Source organism: Harpia harpyja, chromosome 9 (genome assembly GCF_026419915.1).
Source record: "Harpia harpyja isolate bHarHar1 chromosome 9, bHarHar1 primary haplotype, whole genome shotgun sequence".
NCBI lineage: Eukaryota > Metazoa > Chordata > Aves > Accipitriformes > Accipitridae > Harpia > Harpia harpyja.
Window position 1 is genome coordinate 27,320,629 of NC_068948.1, and position 19,317 is coordinate 27,339,945.

The window sequence follows — 19,317 nt, forward strand, 5'->3', positions numbered from 1 at the left end:
GCCTGCGCCGGCTTGGTGCCGATGCCTGGTCCCGGGGTGGGGGCTGCCTGCAGCCCTGTCCCTGCCGCGGGGGAAGCTCCGTGCGCCCCAGCCTTGGCGGCAGCGCCTGGCGCCAGCATAGCCTCCCTTATCTCGGCGGGAAGTCGGGAGCAGGAAGCGCAGCCCGGCGTGGGATAAGGGTCCCGTTTACATTAGCCACTTTGTTGTGGAGCCGGCTCCCACCCTCACCCAGCGCCAGGGAGGGGGGGCTCTGGCCATGGGGAGGACTTGGGGGGCAGCACAGACTCCCACCTCGGATACCATAGGGGGGCTCAATTAGTCCTTGCAACCCCTGCGTGGACACAGGCAGGGGTGGGGGCTGCCGGGATGGTGCCCTGTGGCTGCACGCCACAGCTCCACCGTGCCCAGGTTGGCTCCTGCGGCCGGACCCTGCCCTGTGGCCATGCACTGGTGCGGTCCACAGTGCCGCCTGGGCTCCCGGCTGTGCCCCGCTGCCCGTGGAGCCAGGCTGGCTCTGGTAGCATGGTGCTGGGCATCCCTGCCTGCCGGAGCCCATGTGTCTGGCGCCTGCCCTGCTGCTGCCCGTCCTGGCCTCAGCGGCGGCTCGGTCCCAGGGCTGGCTGGGACGGGGCGAATCAATGAATTCTCCAAACGGGGAGGTCCGGGGGAGGGGAGAGCATCCCGGCACAGGAAAAAGTCCTGGCAGCGGCACACCGCAGGCAGAACGGTGCCGGCCGCCCTGAGAGCATGGTCCCATGTGCAGCCCTGGCTCCTCGCACCCAGCTCCGCTGCCAGCCGTGAGTGAGACCCCCCTTCCCCAGGGACCCCTCGCCCAGCCCCATGCCGAGGGGGGGGGGCAGCAAGGGGGCGGGTGGGTGCTGCAGGCAGGGGTGCACAGAGCCCTGCCCTCGCCGTCTCAGCACAGGCAGGTTCCCCTGCACTGGGCGGTTGGTTTTGGGGTCACATCCCCACCTGACCTCCGGGTCACCCATCACCATAGGAGCAGCACTGTGTCCCAATGTGTCTGTGGGGACAAGCAGCCGCAAGCAGTGGCAAACCCGAGCACTGCAGCCTTGCCGGGACCACGGTGGGGAAGGGGAGCGTGGCTCTGCCGGCGCAGGAGATGCATCAGGTCTCCACCAGGGACCCCCACAGCCGCAACACCCTCCCAGCATGGGGGTGACACCTGTCCCCATCCCGCAGGTGGTCCCTGCCACCACCCCATGTTCCGCTCGCGCCGTGCCGGACTGGTGAGGCGGCTGTGGCGGCAGCGCTGTGCAGCGGCCAGCCCCGAGGACAGCCCCGGAGCCCTCAAACCGGCAGCGCACGCCCTCTTCAAGAAGCTGAAGGACGAGGAGCTGGAGCTGCTGGTGCAGGCGGTGGAGAGCCGGGGCGCCTGGGAGTCCGGCTGTGTCTGGGCACCGCGGGGGGAGCTGCGGGGGGCCAAGCAGGCGCTGCCCCCCCAGGTCCTGCTCTGCCGTCTCTACCGCTGGCCTGACCTCCGCCAGCCCCATGAGCTCAAGCATCTCTGCTACTGCACCAGGGGCCGGGGGGGCTGTGGGGACGCAGCTGCACTCTGCTGCAACCCCCACCACTTCAGCCGCCTGGCTGCACCTGGTGAGTGCCGGCGGCTCCACCAGAGCCCCTCATCGCCTACCCACCCTCCGACCTCTGGTGTCTGGAGCTGTCTCAGGACTCCAGGGGGGGCAGGATGCACGTCCCACCCCTCACCCCCTTCTCTCCCCACCCAGAGACCCCTCCACCCCCCTACTCGAAGGCGTCCTGCGGTCCCTCCTGGCCAGACGAGCCCCAGCACCCCGGCACCCAGTTCATGGAGTTCAGCTACAACGGTGGCGACTGGCGTGGTAAGATGTTCCCGCCATGCTGAGGGCTGCTTGAACCCTCACCCTTGCCCAGCGGGCAGGGGGGCATCAGGCAGGACTGACTCCCCCCGGGCAGCTCTGCCCCCACTCCACTGCTGGTCAGGGCAGAGGTGCAGGACACAGAGCCTGAAAATTGGGGAGAGGAGCTGGCAGCCACTCCTGGTGGGAGGAAAGGCTCCGGCACGGGACAACAGGTTCCTGCCGGGGGACCAGCCCGGCCCTGGCCCCCCCACTGCGGCTCCTGTTATTTTTGGTGGCGCCAGGCTCCCCGCTGGAGGAAGCACTGCCCACAGGGACACACACAATGTGCCTTGACGCACACAGCCGCGGCTCCAGCCTGGCTGCTGGCCACCAGGCCGCTGGCCACTGGGGCTCCACCTTCCCTACACCTGGGGACCCCCCTCACCATTGTCCCCAGGGACAGTGGCTGGGGACGGTCTGGCCCTATGTGCCAGCACGCAGCAGCTCCGGTGACTCGTGCCCCATGCTGGAGCCTGTGCTGGGACATCCCCGGGGCACCGCATCCATCTGTCTGTCCACTCTGTGGGCCCCTGCATGAACCAGGGGACATGGACCCCCCATGTCCTGCTCCCTCCCCATCGTCTCTCCCCTTGGCCCCTCCAGCTGCGTGGCTTGGCCATGCCGGTGCAGCAGCAGGTGGGTCTGCCCAGCAGTGACGGCTCTGCTCTCCCCCGCCAGACACCAGCCTCTCACAGAGCACTGTTAAGGACAGCTACTGGTGCAAACTGGCTTACTGGGAGCACCGGACACGTGTGGGCCGCCTCTACGCCGTGCATGAGGCGTCGGTGAACATCTTCTGCGAGCTGCCACAGGGCAGCGGATTCTGCCTGGGCCAGTTGCCAGCCACCCACTGCAGCCGTGCTGTCCAGCGGGCACGCGGCAAGATCGGCTGGGGGCTGCTGCTGAGCCGGGAGCCGGGTGGCGTGTGGGCTTACAACCGCAGCGAGCACCCCATCTTCGTCAGCTCGCCCACCTTGGGGCCCCCCAGTGCCTGCGGGCTCACCGTCCTCAAGGTGCTGCCTGGCTACTCAGCGAAGGTGTTCGACTACGAGCGGGTGGGGGGTGTGGGGAGCCTGCGGCTCCCTGGGGAGGGCCCCTGCGACCCCCACAGCATCCGCATCAGCTTTGCCAAGGGCTGGGGGCCCTGCTACTCCCGGCAGTTCATCACCTCCTGCCCATGCTGGCTGGAGGTCCTGCTGAACCGGCCGCGCTGAGGGGCTGGGGCTGGCAGGGGGGTGTGCTAGGGAGCCCCCCCCCCAAGTGGGTGCAAGGGGGGCACAAGCTGGGGGGCCCCTCTGCCACCCCCCCAGCCTCTCTCTTCCAGGGCTGCACTGCAGCAGGGGGGCCATCCTGGTCCAGGGGACCCTCGCTGGCACCCTCTGCCCCATCCCCAGGAGGGGTCCAGTGTCCCCCATGCCTGGCTCACCACCCTGCCAGCACCTGCTGTCCCCGGCCATGGGTCTCTTGCTGATGCAGGATACTATTTAATCTCTTTCTCTCTTTTATTTTTATGGTTAAATTTATTTTAATTTATCTTATTTTTGTAAAAAAAAGAAAAGTGCGATGCAGGAGCCCCCCCAGCACTGTACTGGCCGGGGCCAGGTCTGGGGAGGGTGGCCAGGGCAGGGTGTGCAGGAGCCAGGCAGGGCCAGGGGAGGCTGGGGCCTGCAGGAGGGGAGGGACGTGGGGCAGAGCCCCAGAGTGCAGGCGGGGAGGGGGGCTGTGGGCCTGGGGGTCATGGCAGGCATGGGGGGAACTGGAGTGAGCTGGCACAGCTGGGGATGTGGAGCCAGTGAGCACAGCTGGAATATGGGGCAGGTGAGCACAGCTGGAGTGTGGGGCAGGTTAGAACAGCTGGACAAGTGAGGGGCAGGTGCTGGGGCAGGTTAGAACAGCTGGACAAGTGAGGGGCAGGTGATGGAGCAGGTGAGCACAGCTGGGTGGGTGTGAGGCAGATCAGCACAGCTGGAGTGTGAGGCAGGTGAACACAGCTCGATGGGTGTGGGGTGGGTGCTGGGACAGGTGCTGGGGCAGGCGAGCACCAGAGGTGTCGAGCAGGAGCTGAGCTCGTGGCCGGCCCCAGACGGGCGCTGGCGCCGGTGCAGGGTCTCCCGCGGCGGGTCCCCGGGCCCCTCTAGCCGCCGTGGCAGCGCGGCCCGCCCCGGGCGAGCGCGGCTTGCGGGGGGGCCCGGGCTGCGCCTGGTATTTGTAACCCCAATAAACGGTGCCAGCGGCACCAAAGACCCCCCCCGTGTCCCCAGGTGGGTCGGCACCGCGCGGAGACGGCGCGCCCGCCGCCGGCGGGGCTCGGCTCCGGGACCGGCAGTGCCCTCTGCAGGCGGCCGCGGCCGGGCCGCGATGACCGCCCGGTCCTTCCTGCCACGCCGCCGGCCCGGCTGAGACGGGCCTGGCGGCTCCGCGGCCCCCGCCCGGCCCCGGCCCCGCCGCGTCCCCGCGGGCAGGAGGTGAGTGCGGGCCGCGCCGTCGGGGCCGCCCCCGGGGCGGCGGGCTGGCGGCCGGGCTGTACCGGGGGCGCAGCCGTCGGCACCGAGGGCTCCGGCACCGACGTAGCGCGGCGGCTGCGTGGGGACGGGCGGGGGCTCCGCGGGGAGCGGCGGGGGGCCGGGTTCGGGCCGGTGGGCGGCGGGGTCGGGAGTGGCTGTCGGCGGCAGCGGCGTGGGGGGGATTTTCTGTGGATTCCTCCCCCTCATTCCCCCCGCTCCCGCCCCCGCGGGAACCCCGAGCCCGCCGGGCCGGTGCCCGTGGCGTGGCCGGGCAGGGGATGGCCGGGGCCAGTGGGGGGGCGGGAGACGAGGCGAGGCAGGTGCGTGGACGGACGGACGGTGCGCGAAGGGAGGCGGTAGAGGCGGAGGTTCGGCCGGGGGGGGAGGTGAGGCAGGTGGACGGACGGGCGGGCGGAGATGAGGGAAACGGAGCTCGAGCCCCGGGGAAAGAGCGGGCGGGCTGGGCGAGGCGCGGCGGCAGGTGCCCGGTACCGGGACCCGGCGGACGAGGTTGGGGAGGGGGCAGCCGGCGCTGGAGCGCTGCCCCCCGGCGCGGCCCGCCCGCCCGGCTGACATAACGTCTGCGCGGGGCGGTGTTTGCCTTGGCAGCCCGCGGCGGCGGCGGCGGCTCACACTTTCCGCCAGCGCCGGGCAGCGGCCGGGCTCTGAGTCAGGAGCGGGGAGGGCGGGGGGGGGACGACGGAGGGGAGGGGAAGGAGGGGGGCCGGGGTGAGGCGAGGTGAGCCCCGGGCCGCGCCGCGCCGCCGCTGCCTCCCGGGGGCCGGCGGCGGCCAAACAGGTTGCGCGGGGTCCCCGCCCAGGCACCTGCGGAGGGGCCGCTCGGGGGGGTGGGCAGCCGCCGCGCCCTGCCCCAGCGCCGCCGGGAGCCGGGGGCTTGGGGGGGGCTGCCCCGCCGCGCCCCTCGGCATCCCCGGCTATCCGTGCCCCCCCCCCTCCCCCGGTTCCCCGTTCTCCACGCCTGGCTTTCCATCCCCCCCTCCCCCATGCCCGGTTCTCCGTGCTCATTCTCCGTTCACCCCCCCTCCCGGTTCTCCATCCCCCCCTCCTCGGTGCCCAGTTCTCCATCTCCCCACAACCACCCCGTGCCCGGTTCCCCCGCCCCTCCCTCTCCCCCCTCGTACCCGCGGGGCGGAGCGGGGCGGGCCGGCCTCGGGGCTCGGCGCCCGCAGCGGGCGGGGCGCGCTCGGCGCCTGGCACCGGCCGAGGCGCCGGCGGGGCCGTACCGGGCTCCCCCCCCCCGTCTCCAGCCCCGGGGTCGGTCCCAGTGCGGCCCCGTTAATCGCCGCCGTCCCGTGCCTCTGACTCAGCTCTTCCCCCCCCCCCCGCACCCCGGTCCCGGGGGGGGCCCGCATGGCCCCCCCCGGGGGGGTGGGTGTGTGTAGCGGGCCTGATGGGCGTCCCCTCCCACCAATAGGAGGCCGGACCGCCGGAGCGCTGCCCAATGAGAGGGGCGGGGGCGGGCGCTTCCTGGAGCCCCGGCGGCGGCAGTGGGGGGGGAGTGGGGGGGGCGGGCGGGGCGCGGCGGCGGCAGGTGAAGGTGGAGGCGGGGCCGCGGCCCCGGGACCTGCCCGTAGTTCGGGCGGGGCGTACAGGTGAGCGGCGGCGGGTGGGAGCGGACGAAACCCACCGACGGGGTCTGTACGGAGGTACTGACCGACCGGTAGTGGTACCGGTACCGGTACGGCGACGGCTTTTGAAGCCCGGTTGCGGTGAGTCGCGTGGATCCGGGATGCTACCGGCGGGCACGGTCGGGGCGCGGAGCACCGCCCGCTCCCGGCGCACGGTCCCCGTGCGCTGGGAGCGGGCGGTGCTCCGCGCCCCGACCGTGCCTGCCGCGGCCGGTAGCCAGTGGACATGTCGCCCGTGGGGTGGGGGGCGGTCGTGCGTGGGCCCTTCCCTGCCTCTCCGCACGGGGCTGCGGGAAAACGGTGCCACCAGCAGGGTCCCCGGGAGCGGCTGCCAGACCTCCCGCCGGTGTCCGGTTGTGGTGCCACCATCCAGCCAAGGTCCCCCGTGTGTTCACCCCATGGGTGACGGGGTGCTGTCACCATCCCACCACCCTTCCCGGCCCGGTGAGAAGCTCGGCTGCATCCCCGGGTGCACCGGGTGGGGATGGTACCATCGTGGCAGGGAGGCAGCTCAGGAACCCCTCGCCGCGCTGGTGCCGGTAGAGGCGGGAGCGGAGGGTGGGTGTCCTCATGTCCCGGCACGCCATGCCAGTGACTTGCTGGGCCTGGCACACTGGCAGCGGCAGTGGGTGCCTCGCTTCTCGCTGCTGGCGAGGGTCCCTACAAGGGGCGCCCACCGGGCCCAGTGGCTCGGTAGCACCTGCTGAGCATCAGTGGACTCTACCCCGCATGCACCCAGCCCTGTTGTACCTGTTCCCCCCTGGCTGGCTGCCCCCAGCCGGCTGTTTGCCTGGGGTGGGGTGCAGTATTTACCCTCCCGCCACGGCCCGCATCAGAGCAGAGCCGCCGTCTTGGGCCGCGACTGCCCTTGACCTGGGGCTGCTTTCACCAGGCGGGGGGAGGTGGTGCTGGCTTTGGCGTGCGGTGAGTCTCAGCGTGCCTCGGTTTCCCTTGCTCAGGAGCAGGCTTGTGGGGAGCAGGCTGGGGTCCTCTGGCGCTGGCAGAGGCACGCGGCAGCTGCTGGCGTCTCGAGGCTGCGGTGGTGATGCTGGTGCCGGGTGTGGAGGGAGGGGCTGGGCTCAGGAACTTGAAGTGGGTGCGTGGAGAAGGGGAAGCTGTGGGGCAGGGGATGGTGCAGAGCAGCGGGGCTGGGCCAGGGGCTGGCTGGGGCTGGGGTGCCCTTGCTGGGGACGGGGGTGCAGAGTGGGGAAGCCCCCAGGCATGAGGAGGTGAGAGGCAGCGGGGAGGCGTCAGTGTTGGGTCGTGGGGACCCTCTGAGACCACTCGCCTGGGCAAAGGCTGGCCAGCCCCCCCTTGCTGGCAGCGCTGCGGTGCTGAGCCCGAGGCCGTGGCAGCGCAGCTCTGCCAGCTGGTGCCGTGCACCCTCGGTGCACACGTGGCACGAGTGCGATGGGCCTGAGTGTGGCGGGGGCGGGCAGTGGGTGCAGCGGGGGGTGCAGGGCCAGCGCAGCCCCTGCACCTCAGCCCTCGAGGGGTGACCGCTGCCCCGCGCACGGAGCAGGAACTTCTCCTTCAGGGCGGGCGGCGGATGATGAAACCACGGAGAAATCCCTCCTGGCAGCACACGGGCTGCTGGCGGGAGCCCCCGGGAGCCCACGCTCCCCCTGCGCTGCCGCCGCCTTTCCATGGTAACCCCACCGCGGGAGCCGGCGGGGTGCTGGTGGGGGAGGCCACCCTGTCTGGGGGGTTGGCGCCTGCCCGGCTCCCCGCGGCAGCGCTGGCGTCCCCGACATGCCCCGGGAGCTGCATGTCCACACCCCAGCAAGCCCCGGGGCGGCCAGAGGACCCGACGAGGGGCTGGGCTGAGACCCGTCAAACTCGCTTCGTGCCAGGGAGGTGACGCTTGGGTGGCCGTGCAGGCAGCGGGGGAGGCGGCCGGTGCCAGTGCTGTGGCCGGTGACTTTCAACGCACCCAGACCCCGGCCACGCTCTGTGTCCGGGGATGGGTGGCCAGTTCACATGCACGCTGGTGCGGCAGGAGCTGCGGGGCCCAGGTTCTCCGTGCCCCCGGAGCTGGTGGCGTGACTTGGCGGGGCTGTGGGCGGGCGGGGGGACCGAGCCATGGCGAGGGAAAATGAAAGCAGGTGATGCGGAAGGAGAAGTAGGTCAGGCGAGCGCTGGCCTCTCCCGGCAGCCTCGGCTGCGCTGTGTGCTCCGCTCTGCCCCGGCTGTCCCTGCCATGTCCCCAGGCCCCATGGGCAGCGGCTGGAGGGGGCGGTGAGTACAGGGTCTTGCTGCCAGGTGCTGGGTCCTGGGCAGGGTGGGTGCCAGACGCTGCCTGCCCTGGATGCCAGCAGGCTGGGAAGCACGGCCAGGCAGGCTGGCACACAGTGGGCACAGTGGTGCCCCGGCAATTTTGCTTCGGTTCTTCTCCCACAGGTGTCCCCGGGGACATGGGGCTGGGTGCCGCATTGAGGATGGGCAGGAGGATGCCCCACTTCTGTCCTGCTGTGTGGCCAAGGAGCGGAGGGGAAGGGGATTCCCATCCCACTTGGGCTCTGCTGAGCCAGCTGGCATGGCAGGGACATCCTGGTGGGGCTCGGGGCTGGGGACGGCTCTGGGACAGCCCCGCATGCCACATTGGGGTTCCACGGCCAGCTGCCCCCAGCTCTGCTCCACTGCAGGTCTGCAGGGCTGGGACCGTCGCCGTCCCCATCGCACAGGGCTGGCTGGGGTCTCGGTCACAGCGCTGCATGGGTTGGGGAGGCTGCATCGGGCACAGCCCTGCTGGCAGTGCTATGTGGGCTTGGGGGAGATTAGAGCTGCCTGCCCCCCCTTTCCCTCCCCCGGGATCAGCCGTGGGCAGCGGGGAGCTGGCAGCAGGCAGCTGCCGTGGGGGCGGAAGCCGGGCTATTTCGGGGGGTGTGGAGGGGGGGGCTGTGGGCTGGCACTGTCCTTGCTGGGTGACCCCACCGGGACCAGCACTGCCCCAGTGCCAGGATGGAGCATCGGGGCCCATCCTGTGCCAGCTGGCAGTGCTCAGTCCCCCGGGTGCCGTGAGGACAGGGACCCTATGTTGGGGAGGAGATTCCACCAGCCTGGGGAGCCCCCCAGGGCCATGCGGTGTGGTGGGACCCAGGGGATCTGGCTGCCCTCCAAGGGGCTCCCGTGACTCTGTGCTGCAGGGTGAGAGGCACCAGAGCTGGCTCACCATGGGGCTGGCGAGCGGGACCAGCTGCCTGTCCCAGGCTGAGGGCTGCCAGAGCCTCCTCCTGCTGCAATCGGCACCCCTTTGCACAGGCTGCCGGGGTGCCCGCGTGCAGCCGAGCCTTGCTCCATCCCAGTAGGGTCCTGGCCAAGCTGGGCCATGAAACTGGGGCGTAGCAGGATGCCTGGCTCCGCTGTGCCTACCTCGGCGCTGGCAGGGGCAGCCTGGGCACCATCTGGTTTTGGAGCCCCTCCAAGCGCTGCCCACCTCAACCGCAGCCCGGTCCCCCAGTTGCTGGGGAAACCTGTGGGTGGGTTTTGCCCCGTGCCAGGGTGATCAAAAGTGGGGTTTGCTGTTGACCATTTCCTTCCTGTTCCCCCTTTCCCCGAGCTCCATTTCAGCAACCCCTTCCTTCCTTCCTACCTTCCTTCTCTCTGCCTGCTCCTGCCTGCGCGTGGCCCCACTCCCCGGGCCGCCCTGGCAGGGAGCAGCCGGGGACGGCCCGTGTCCAGCCTTTTGTGGCCTCTCCCTGGCATGGGGGATGGTGACACTCACAGTGGGGAGCCCTGGGGGTGACCCACAGAGGTCATGCGCCCTTGGCCACATCTGTCCTGGCTGCCCATGGGCGAGCAGGTGGCCATGGGACCCCCTGTCCTGGCAGGTTGGGGTCCCCCATGTCGGGACGTGGTGCGGGAGATGGGTATGCCCACGGCTGGGGTGCCCATCCTGCTGTCAGGAGAGGGGCTGGTGCCATGCGGGAGCCAGGATGCTGCTGGAGCCTGTCCTGGCTGCGTGCAGGATGGGGCCATGTCCCATCACTGGTGACACTGGTCAGGGTGCCACTGGCCCAGGCAAGGGCAGAGCGTGGAGGAGGATGGATGAAGGTCAGTCCATCCTCCCCAAAGGCCAGCGCCTCCACTGCCTGGTCCCCCCTGGGTGGGCACCCTTGGTGCCCCCCGGCCAGGGCAAGCAGTAGTTTGCGGCCCGCGTGTGGGCGGTTGCAACACCCCCAGGGTGGGGGGGACGTGGTGACTCACCCCAGCGGGGCCTGGCCACCAGCGGGAACCCTGAGTCAGGGCTGCGTGCCCATGCTGTGCCCCTCCCTGCCCGCCTCGCCCACCTTATCTCCCGCCCTTAGCACCTGGCACACCTGGGCCAGGGGGGGCTGGCGCCATTCCCCTCCTTTATGGGGAGCAAAGGGCAGGCAGAGGGTTGGCAGGCAGGTGCCTTGTCCCTCCCTCCCTCCCTCCTGGGGACGCTGGCCTGGGCCTGTGCCCCCCACTGGGGTGTCCAGCCAGCCCAGAGCATCGTGGCAGCGTGGCAGGCAAGGCTGCCTGCACCGCTGCTGCCTCCTGTCCGCGTGCTGCCTGCACTCCAGGCCACCCGGCTGACCCGTGGCGGCACAGCCAGCCCCCGCCTGGCATGCGGTCCCCGGTGATGGGGGAGGTGGGATACCATGCCAGGGCATGCTGGCCCGCATAGGCAAGATGCCGGCGCAGCCGCCGCTGCCCCTCTGCCCGCCTGCTGTCCCCAATGCCCGCCCGTGTGGTCAGGCTCTTGCGCAACCCTGCTCTTTCCGTGAACGTTGCTGGGGCCGGAGGCCCCCTCCCTGCCCGGCTGCGTGGCCACGCTGGCACAGGACTCTTCCCCTTTCTGCCTGGCCTCGTGCTGCTGGCAGCACTGGCACGGCTGCCCAGAGCCTGGCTGTGGCCGTGCCAGGGCGCTGCGGCGGGGCTGCCCCCCGGCTGGGGGGCAGCCCCACCGCAGCGCCCTGGCACAGCCGGGGCCGGGCTGGTGTGGGCGGCCGGGATGGATGCTGGGTGCCAGCGGTGGGGTGTGGGGAGCGCTCCCCGGGCTGCTAATTGCTGTTTAGCTGGGGACGCAGAGGGTGTAATTACAGGGGGGGATTGCGCGAACCTGCAGCCGGCCTCAGGGGCCTGTGGGGGGGCAAGAGGGGGGGCCGTGGCCCATGCATGCCCCTACCCGGGGAGCGGAGGGGACCAGGCAGTGCTGGCTACGGCCGTCCCCAAGCCCCCTCCCCAGGTCACGGCGTCCCACAGCCACCGTGGGACCTCTGGGACCCGCTTCGGGGGCAGAGCGGGACGTGCATCTGCAGGGTTGGGGGGCGGCTCCGGGGCTGGCCAGGCAGGCCACGGCACGCCATGCTGAGCCCAGCCCTGCGGTGGCAGCCCCGCTCCCGCCGAGCGCAGGCGCCCTCCCAGCTCAGCCAGGCTGGCCGCGGCCAGTGGCGAGCACCCAGCACTCAGCGCCCTGCCTTGGGGCGGCGGGAGGGTGAGGGCCCATCTGACGCCTTGGCGCGGGGGGCCGGGGCAGGCGGCGGGGAGGCAATACCAATGGCGGGGAGGGGATGCCCGCGGCATGAGGCGCCTGTCCTGCTGGCGCTGGGAATTTCCTCCCATGGGAGGGGGCTGGGGGATGCCCCCTGCCCGGTTCCGCGTTGGCACCCCGCGACACGGCACCAGTTGTGAAGGGTTAATGCCGTGTGTGTTCTGGGAAGTGGGGCTGGGAGGTGCGTGACCCGGGGTGTGGGCGTCGACTCCTTTTGAGGTGGGATCCTGCGCTCAAGTGCAGCGGGGAGCGGGGCCAAGTTCACACAGCACCCTGCCTTCCCCTCCCTGACGCTCGCAGGCCGCCGACCCGGCCGCGGCACAGTGCCGAGCCACGCCGGGACACGCGTCAGGTGAGCCGCGCGCCCACCGAGCCACCACCAGCCGTCGTGGTGGAGAAGGTGCCGGAGCGGTGGGAACCTGGCGTGGTACCACTGGGCATGGGGAGGGCTGGGCACAGCTGCTCTGGCACCAGTCGGGAGGCTGCCGGGATGCTGGCGTTGCCCGAGCCCTGCACCGCCCTCACTGCCGGTGGGATGGGATGGGACGGGACAGGAAGGGACGGGAGGTCCCAGTCACCATGGCCTGGCAGAGCAGGGCCCGTACCCTGCGGCGGCAATGCCAGGCAGCCGGACGTACCTCTGCCTGGCCCGGGCTGCGGGGAAGGTTTTGGCAGCAGGAGGGGGCCATGGTGCCAGCACGATGCCGGCGGGCAGAGGGCCGGTGTGGGGGCTCGGCTGGGCCAACGGCTGCTTGTCCCTGCTGCAGGTGCCAGGGTTGGTGCCGGAGACGCTGCTGGTCCTGCAGCTGCCTGCTCCACCATGGCAGGGCTGCCCGTGCCCAGCCTCCAACCCGGCTGTTGTGCTGGGCTGGCACAGGGCCCTAGGAGCTGCGCCAGGCAGCGCTGGCTGGGTGCGGAGGCAGACCTAGGCCACAGTGCTTGGACCCCCTTCCTCAGTGCCGATGGCTTCTGTGCCTTGGCCATGGCACACGACCATGCCCGTGAGGCACTCGAGGTGCCTGGGGACCGGGAGCTCTCTGTGTGGCACTGCGGGCGCGAGGAGCCAGACGGCAGCAAGGGGCCAGGGTGGTGCCATGGGGCTCGCTCCCTGGTGCTGTGGGGCGGGGGGATCTGTTTATCCTCTTCTCTCTTCAAACCATTTCCTTTCGTCTCTGCTCGCTGTTTTCTTCTTTCAAAGAGCAAGACCGCTTCCCCCTGCCACCTCCCCTCCAGCACCAGGACCCCCAGCACACCTCTGGCACATGCCACTTCAGGGCCACCAGTCCAGCCAGACCCTGGCCCACCGCTTTCCCCGCCGGGCGGGCAGAGGGGCTGCACAGCCCCCCGTCCTGCAGCCATGCCAACCCCCGCACAGTGGCGGCCAGTGCCTGGGCCAGCATGGCTCCCCACCAGCTTCAGGCAGGGCAATGTGGTGGGTGGGGGGGATGCATGGCCCGGACACCTGGGTCCCCTTCCCGGCTCCCAAAGGGCGAGGGGCCCCTGCGGGGTGAGAGGCCGGGGGCTGAGTCGATGGCTGGCGCCGCACTCCCCTTCCTGGGTGACTCATTCTCCCCGGTGCGGCTGTGAAGTCCCTCGACAGCGTTTGTGACTCTTGTGACCGAAAGCAGCGGCACTCAGCAGCAGCCTGGGGTGGGGGCCGTGCTCCCCAGGAACCCTGCCCACCTTCCCCATGGGGGAGCAGGTGGGGGGACCCCCCCCCAGGCACCCCCTCCTACCCCACATCTCCCACCATCCCCAAGCCGGGGCTGGTGCCCGGCACAGGCTGGCATGGTGCCTGTGTGCAGGGTGCCATCCGGGCTTGGCGGCACAGGACGTAGCCAGTCCCCATGCAGGGTGAGCGCTGCAGGGCCGGACCCCCACCCTGCTGCGTGTGGCTGTGCTGGGGCAGCCAAACCCCCAGGGCAGGGGGTGGGCTGGCAGGTGAATGGGGGCTGGCCACAGTTGTGCCAGGCGGCACAGGCCGGTGGCGGGATGTCAGGGTGACCCAGGCAGGCATTGTTCCTGCTGCTGCGCGCTCTGGCATGGGAGCTGGCTCAGCATGGGGAGCGACCCCCCCCTTTCCCCAGCCCCGTGTAGCTGCTGCAGCCGAAAACGGGCCCAGCCGCAGGCATTGACGTAACTGAGAAAGCTCTGGTGCGGTGGGGGCATGGGCATCGCTGCCAGCCTCCTCCCTGGTCCGTGCTCCCCCCGCCATCATCTCTGGCGCCGGCCAGCAATTGCCAGGGGGCTGGGGGTGGCTCTGGCACCCTCACACCTCGTTCCCCCCCGTTTCCTTATCGCCGCTGTGATCTCCTCAATGGCAGCACCCGCTCAGCATGTGACTTCGCTCCAGCGGGGAGGATGCGCGGGGGGGTGGGGGTGTTGGGGAAGAAGCCATAACGGGCGGTTTGGTGCGATGGAAAATCCCCCTCCTGCCGCCGCCTCGCCCCCGCCCTACCCCAGTCCTGCGCCCTCGTCCGCAGGCATCCGGCCCCGTGGCCACTCATGGGGGTCCTGGCTCCCTCGCTGGGCTGAGCTGGGCCTCCACCGGTGAGTTCTGAGGCACCAGCAGCGCCAAGGCTGCTCCTGCCTGCACTACGACACAGTGAGACCGGCGGCTTTGCCCATTCCTCGGAGCGCACTGCCACCCGCCAGGGTACGGCTAGGGCCTTGGCTGCCGCACTGGGCCTGGGCACCCCCTGGTGCAGGAGCCCCCCACACAGGCACGAGCTGGCGGGTTCTGGCCGTGGCCCTGCAGGCAGGGAGAGCCCTCTGAGCGCCCCATGCCTGCGTGTCTTGTGGAGCCGGGGGTGCTGTGGGGACCAGGGGACAGAGGGGTCCATCCTGCTGCCATTGGGGTTTAGCTGGGGGAGGCAGCAATGGAGGATACAGGTGCTGCCACCCCATCCCGGGACCACTACCTGTGACAGTCCTGGGCATCCGCAGGGCTCCAGGCCACCCTTGGCGGGCGCCACATCCCCATCATCCCCCTCCAGCCACCCGAGCCGCGGCGTGGGGCGCTTGCCTCCCCTAATCCTGCCCCTGCTGCTAATCCTGCCTAATCCCACCGGGGGCTGTCGCTGCCTGTTGGCTCCCGGGGCTCTGATGGCTTAATCACCCCTAATCCGCTCGCCCCCGCCCTGGCCAGCAGCAGGGACCCCAGCCGGCGGCAGGATGGGCTCCTGGTGAGGAAGGAGGGGGGGCAGCCATGGGCGCTTGGCACTGGCGCCGTCATCCCGGGCGGTCGGCACTGCCCGGCTCCCAGTTTCAGGGGCGGCTGCTGCCTGCCCTGCCGGTCGGGCCTGCTCGGCAGCGGCTGGGGCGGCTCCACAGCCGGTTGCTCCGGGGCCGTTCCCAGCCGCCTGCCGAGGCAGCCCCAGCTGGCGGCCGCCCAAGCGCAGGGAGCGGCCGGCGCGGGGATGGGCCCCTGCGCCGGGGGCCGCTGGCCGCGCCGCCCCTCCACAGGCAAGAGGGGGCACGTCCCCCGCGCCCGCCGACGGCACAGCGTGGCTTGGCACGGGCCGGCACGGCGTGGCGGGGTTCAGTTTTGATGGGCCTGGCGCAGCTGAGCGTGGCCTGGTGCGGCTCGGCAATATCCAGTGCCACATGCCGCCATCTGCCGTGGCTTGGCTCGCTCAGCGTGGCGCGGCACGGTGCTGGCAGCACCGAGAACCTGGACATGGTGGTGCTGTGTGCCTGCCTCTGCCTTCCCCAGGGTGCAGGCTGGGCTGCAGCCACCAGATGGACCTCCAACCCCAGTGTCACCCAGGAGCCCTGGTGTCACCCAGCAGCACCAGAGAGATGGGTGGGCATTACCCATGGCTGGGCATGGAGTTGCATGCCAGGTTGCAGCACCGGAGATGCCACTGCTGCCTGTACCCTGCCTGCGGGTCAGGAGGGCAGCAGGCTCCTTCTTCCCACAGGCTCCATCGCCCACCTGCGCCGGCTCCATGGGGATGTGTGGGTCCCCAGTGCAGCACCCTGGGGACCCTGGGTGCCACTGCCAGTAGTGCTGGGTTTACAGCTGAGGCCAAGCCCTGCCAGGCACAGCGTGGGAAAGGCCCGGCTCACGCAGGCAGGGCTTGACTGGGCAAGGAGTGGCCCCAGGCTGGGGCAAAGGGGGAGGGAGGGGGCCAGGCCCTCACCAGGAGCGGGGGCAGGAACCGGTGGCGCGGGTGCTGATCCTAATCTGTGGTGGCAGGAAGCGTGGCCCCTGTTCCCAGCCCGGCTGGGCTCCGCAGGGCGGCCCACGGCCCTCGGGGCCCTCTTCCCGGCACTCGCCCGCCCACCCACACCCGCCGCCGGCGAGGCCCGTGTTCCCAGGACGGGGCTGCCGGGAGCCGGCGGCTGCGCCTGGCCGTGCCGGGGGGCCGGGGGGGTGGGTGGGCTGGTGCAGGAAGCGCCGTGCCTCGGCACCGTTCAAAGGCACCACGCCGAGATTTCCCCCTTTGCTGTGGTGTCGTGGGGGGCGGCGCGGGTGGCCGGGTGCTGGCGGCGGAGGAAGCGCGGGGGGTTGCGGCGGGGGACCTGCCACCCGCCAACCTCGGCATGAGGTGTGGAGGGATTAGGGCAGCCCCCAGGCCCCCTGCCTACCCCAGTTCGGTGTCCCACCAAAACCCCAGTCCAAGGTGCCACCACCACCAAGCCCCGTGCGATGGTTTCCTCGCACCCCGGCTTTGTGGCAGAGCTGATGCTTCAGCCGCGACGATTCCTCTGAGTGCCGTCTTTTGGCTGGTTCCTGTGCCAGTCGGTGAGCATCCCGTCCTTCCCGCAGGTGAGGACGATGGCCAGCCCGGAGGACGACCTCATCGGCATCCCCTTCCCTGAGCACAGCAGCGAGCTGCTGAGCTGCTTGAATGAGCAGCGGCAGCTGGGGCTGCTCTGCGATGTCACCATCAAGACGCAGGGGCTGGAGTACCGCACGCACCGTGCCGTCCTGGCTGCCTCCAGCCGCTACTTCAAGAAGCTCTTCGCAGGGCCAGGGCCGGGGCAGGAGGTCTGCGAGCTGGACTTCGTGGGGCCGGAGGCGCTGGGCGCACTGCTGGAGTTCGCCTACACGGCCACACTCACCATCAGCAGCGCCAACATGGGCGAGGTGCTGCGTGCCGCCCAGCTGCTGGAGATCCCCTGCGTGATCGCCGCCTGCGTGGAGATCCTGCAGGGCAGCGGGATGGAGGTGCCTGGCCCTGATGATGGCGACTGCGAGCGTGCCCGCCGCTACCTGGAGGCTTTCGCCGCCCTCCCCGAGGGCGAGGCACCCGCCCCGCTGCCCCCCCCGCCCCGCCGCCCGCCGCAGCAAGAAGACCCGCAAGTTCCTGCAAGCCCGCGGTGCCCGGCTCAACAACCACGCCGAGGAGCTGCCCACCGAGGCCGAGGGCTGCGGCAGCCCCCCACCACCCCCCCAGATGCCCTCGCCCCCCCTGCCTGAGGGGCTGCCCCTGCCCTATGAGAGCTTCGAGCTGCCGGAGGAGGAGGAGCTGCCCCCACACCCCTTCCCCTTCCCCTACCAGCCCCCCTTGTCCCCCGAGGAGGCCGCCTCCGACGAGGACACCATTGACCCTGACCTGATGGCGTACCTGAGCTCGCTGCACCACGAGTCGCTGGCACCTGGGCTGGATACGCCTGACAAGTTGGTGCGCAAGCGCCGCTCGCAGATGCCCCAGGAGTGCCCGGTCTGCCACAAGGTCATCCACGGTGCCGGCAAGCTGCCCCGCCACATGCGCACGCACACAGGCGAGAAGCCCTTCGCCTGCCAGGTCTGCGGGGTCCGCTTCACACGGTGAGTGCTGCCAGACGGACCCCTCCCTGCCTGACGGGTACCCGACACCATCCCCATGGCACCTCTCCTGCCAGCCCTGCCAGTGCCTGGCCGCATCCCTGGCCCAGTGCGGTGCACGTTTGTGGGGTCGTCTGCACCCTGTAAGCGCTGCCGGATGGACCTGGTGTGGTGCAGCGCAGGGACCTGTTTCCCACCACCGCCAGTGCCGCAGTGGACCCCGCACGCCCCAGCCAGGCAGCCAGGAGGTCCCCTGCCCTGCCAGAGCGCCCACACCCCCGTGCCCTGCAGAGCATCCCTGCCACACATCCCCACCGCGGGCCTGCCGGCACCATCCCCCTGCCTGCCGCGGCTGGGTGGCTCCTTCCCCGGGGATGCTGGCTGCCCTGTGCCGATGTCTTGTCTGTGTGTGTCCCCCCCCGCAGGAACGACAAGCTGAAGATCCACATGCGCAAGCACACGGGCGAGCGGCCCTACTCCTGCCAGCGCTGCAGCGCCCGCTTCCTGCACAGCTACGACCTGAAGAACCACATGCACCTGCACACAGGCGCCCGGCCTTACGAGTGCTACCTCTGCCACAAGGCCTTCGCCAAGGATGACCACCTCCAGCGGCACCTCAAGGGCCAGAACTGCCTGGAGGTGCGGACCCGCCGCCGTCGCCGCGACGAGCCGCCCCCGCCACCCGCCGGTCCCCCCGGCCTCGACCTCTCCAACGGGCGGCTGGATGGGCTGCGCCTCTCCATCACCCGCTACTGGGGTCCAGGACGGCCCGAGGAGGAGGAAGAGGAGCAAGAGGGCGAGGAAGGGCCGCAGCCGGATGACGCCGTGCCGGTGGAGACGGCATAGGGCTGCTGCGATGGCGGGTGCTGCGCCAAGCCGTGCCGTGCCCGCCGGAGTTTCTGTTCCCGTTTTTCCCCGTCACGGTTCGTTCCCAGTTATGCAAAGGGGGAAACTCCCCCCTGGCCGATTTGCACAATGGGGTGGGGGGCTCCCCGCCGCCCCCCCGCCGTGCCCGGGTCCCCCCCCCACCGCCGTGCCCGGGCGGCGGAGCCCCGGCGGGGGTGGTGGTGGCGGGGAAGAAGCGGGACCGGGGTGTGTCCCTCCCCAAACCCTCCCCGTGGATGCCCCCCCCCAGCGGGGTCGGGACCGGGACCGGGCGGGGGCGCCCACGGACAATCCCGCCCCCGCCAACCGGGGAGAGCGCGGGGCGGGGCCGCCAGGGCGCCCCCTGCCGGCCCCGCCCCGCGCTCTCCCCGGTTGGCGCGGAGAGGGGGGCCGCCGCCCCGCGCTGTACATAGCTTGTGTCCCCCACCCCCCGTCCCCGTCCCCGTCCCGAGCAGCCCCTCCCCGGCGAGCCCCCCTCGCCCCTGCACTCCCGGCTGCTTTCTCTTGGTTGCACTATTCGGGTGAGCCCACCCGGGTGTGGGGCAGCCCCGGCCCCCACCCGGCCCCCCCACCCCCGACCCCCAAAGCACCCCGGCCCTGTGGGACCCCCCATCCCCGGGGTGGCCGGACCCCAGCGGTCACCCTTCTGCCCTTTGCACATGCCCCCCCCCCCCCCAGGGCGCAGTCCCGCCGGGGGAGCAGGGGACCGGCACTATTTGCCTAAAATAAGAGTTTATCTATATTTAAAAAGATGATGTAATATATTCCCCCCCCGGCCCCTCCGCTGCTGCCCGCCAGTGCTGCCCGGCCCCCCACGCATCTGTCCCTTGCCATGGGGTGCCGGGAGGGGTGATGGGGACGAGGGGCTCGGCTCCTGTCATGGCTTTAAAGTGCCTTATGGTGAACTTGAAATTTTCGGCTACTTGAACCTCTCTGGTGTCAGGAACCAAACGAATAATTGGCGGGCGGCCGCCCCCCGCCCTGCCGGGTCGCCTCTGTCTGTCTGTCTGTCTGTCTGTGTTTGTTTTTTTTTAAACGAAGGCTGCTTGGTAATAAACGGAGAAGCAGGGACCCCCCCAGT

At 70.8% G+C, this 19,317-nt stretch overlaps 3 protein-coding genes across 4 annotated transcripts; 2 read left to right on the forward strand and 1 right to left on the reverse strand.

The window, feature by feature from the left end:
* The first annotated feature begins 735 nt into the window (after positions 1-735).
* Positions 736-3,442, forward strand: LOC128146123 (mothers against decapentaplegic homolog 6-like). Of its 2 annotated transcripts, none has more exons than XM_052797247.1 (4): positions 736-797; positions 1,204-1,617; positions 1,752-1,865; positions 2,583-3,442. In XM_052797247.1, the coding sequence occupies exons 2-4, from the start codon at positions 1,224-1,226 to the stop codon at positions 3,116-3,118; spliced, it is 1,044 nt and encodes a 347-aa protein (XP_052653207.1). In that variant the 5' UTR covers positions 736-797; positions 1,204-1,223; the 3' UTR covers positions 3,119-3,442. The 2 variants fall into 2 exon arrangements, with proteins under 2 accessions (XP_052653207.1, XP_052653208.1); XM_052797248.1 differs by having other exon boundaries at positions 1,752-1,850.
* Positions 3,443-4,077: 635 nt separating this feature from the next.
* Positions 4,078-19,307, forward strand: ZBTB7B (zinc finger and BTB domain containing 7B). The gene is given in 4 exon segments (XM_052797246.1): positions 4,078-4,369; positions 16,350-16,828; positions 16,830-17,354; positions 17,777-19,307. Coding segments are annotated over 3 exon segments (1,416 nt in total). The 5' UTR covers positions 4,078-4,369; positions 16,350-16,358; the 3' UTR covers positions 18,198-19,307.
* Positions 6,643-8,294, reverse strand: LOC128146124 (splicing factor 3B subunit 4-like). Its single transcript, XM_052797249.1, has 2 exons — positions 6,871-8,294; positions 6,643-6,717 (listed from the first exon to the last, which is right to left on the reverse strand). Exon 1 carries the CDS (start codon positions 7,703-7,705, stop codon positions 7,013-7,015), a length of 693 nt encoding a protein of 230 aa, XP_052653209.1. The 5' UTR covers positions 7,706-8,294; the 3' UTR covers positions 6,643-6,717; positions 6,871-7,012.
* Positions 19,308-19,317: the final 10 nt, after the last annotated feature.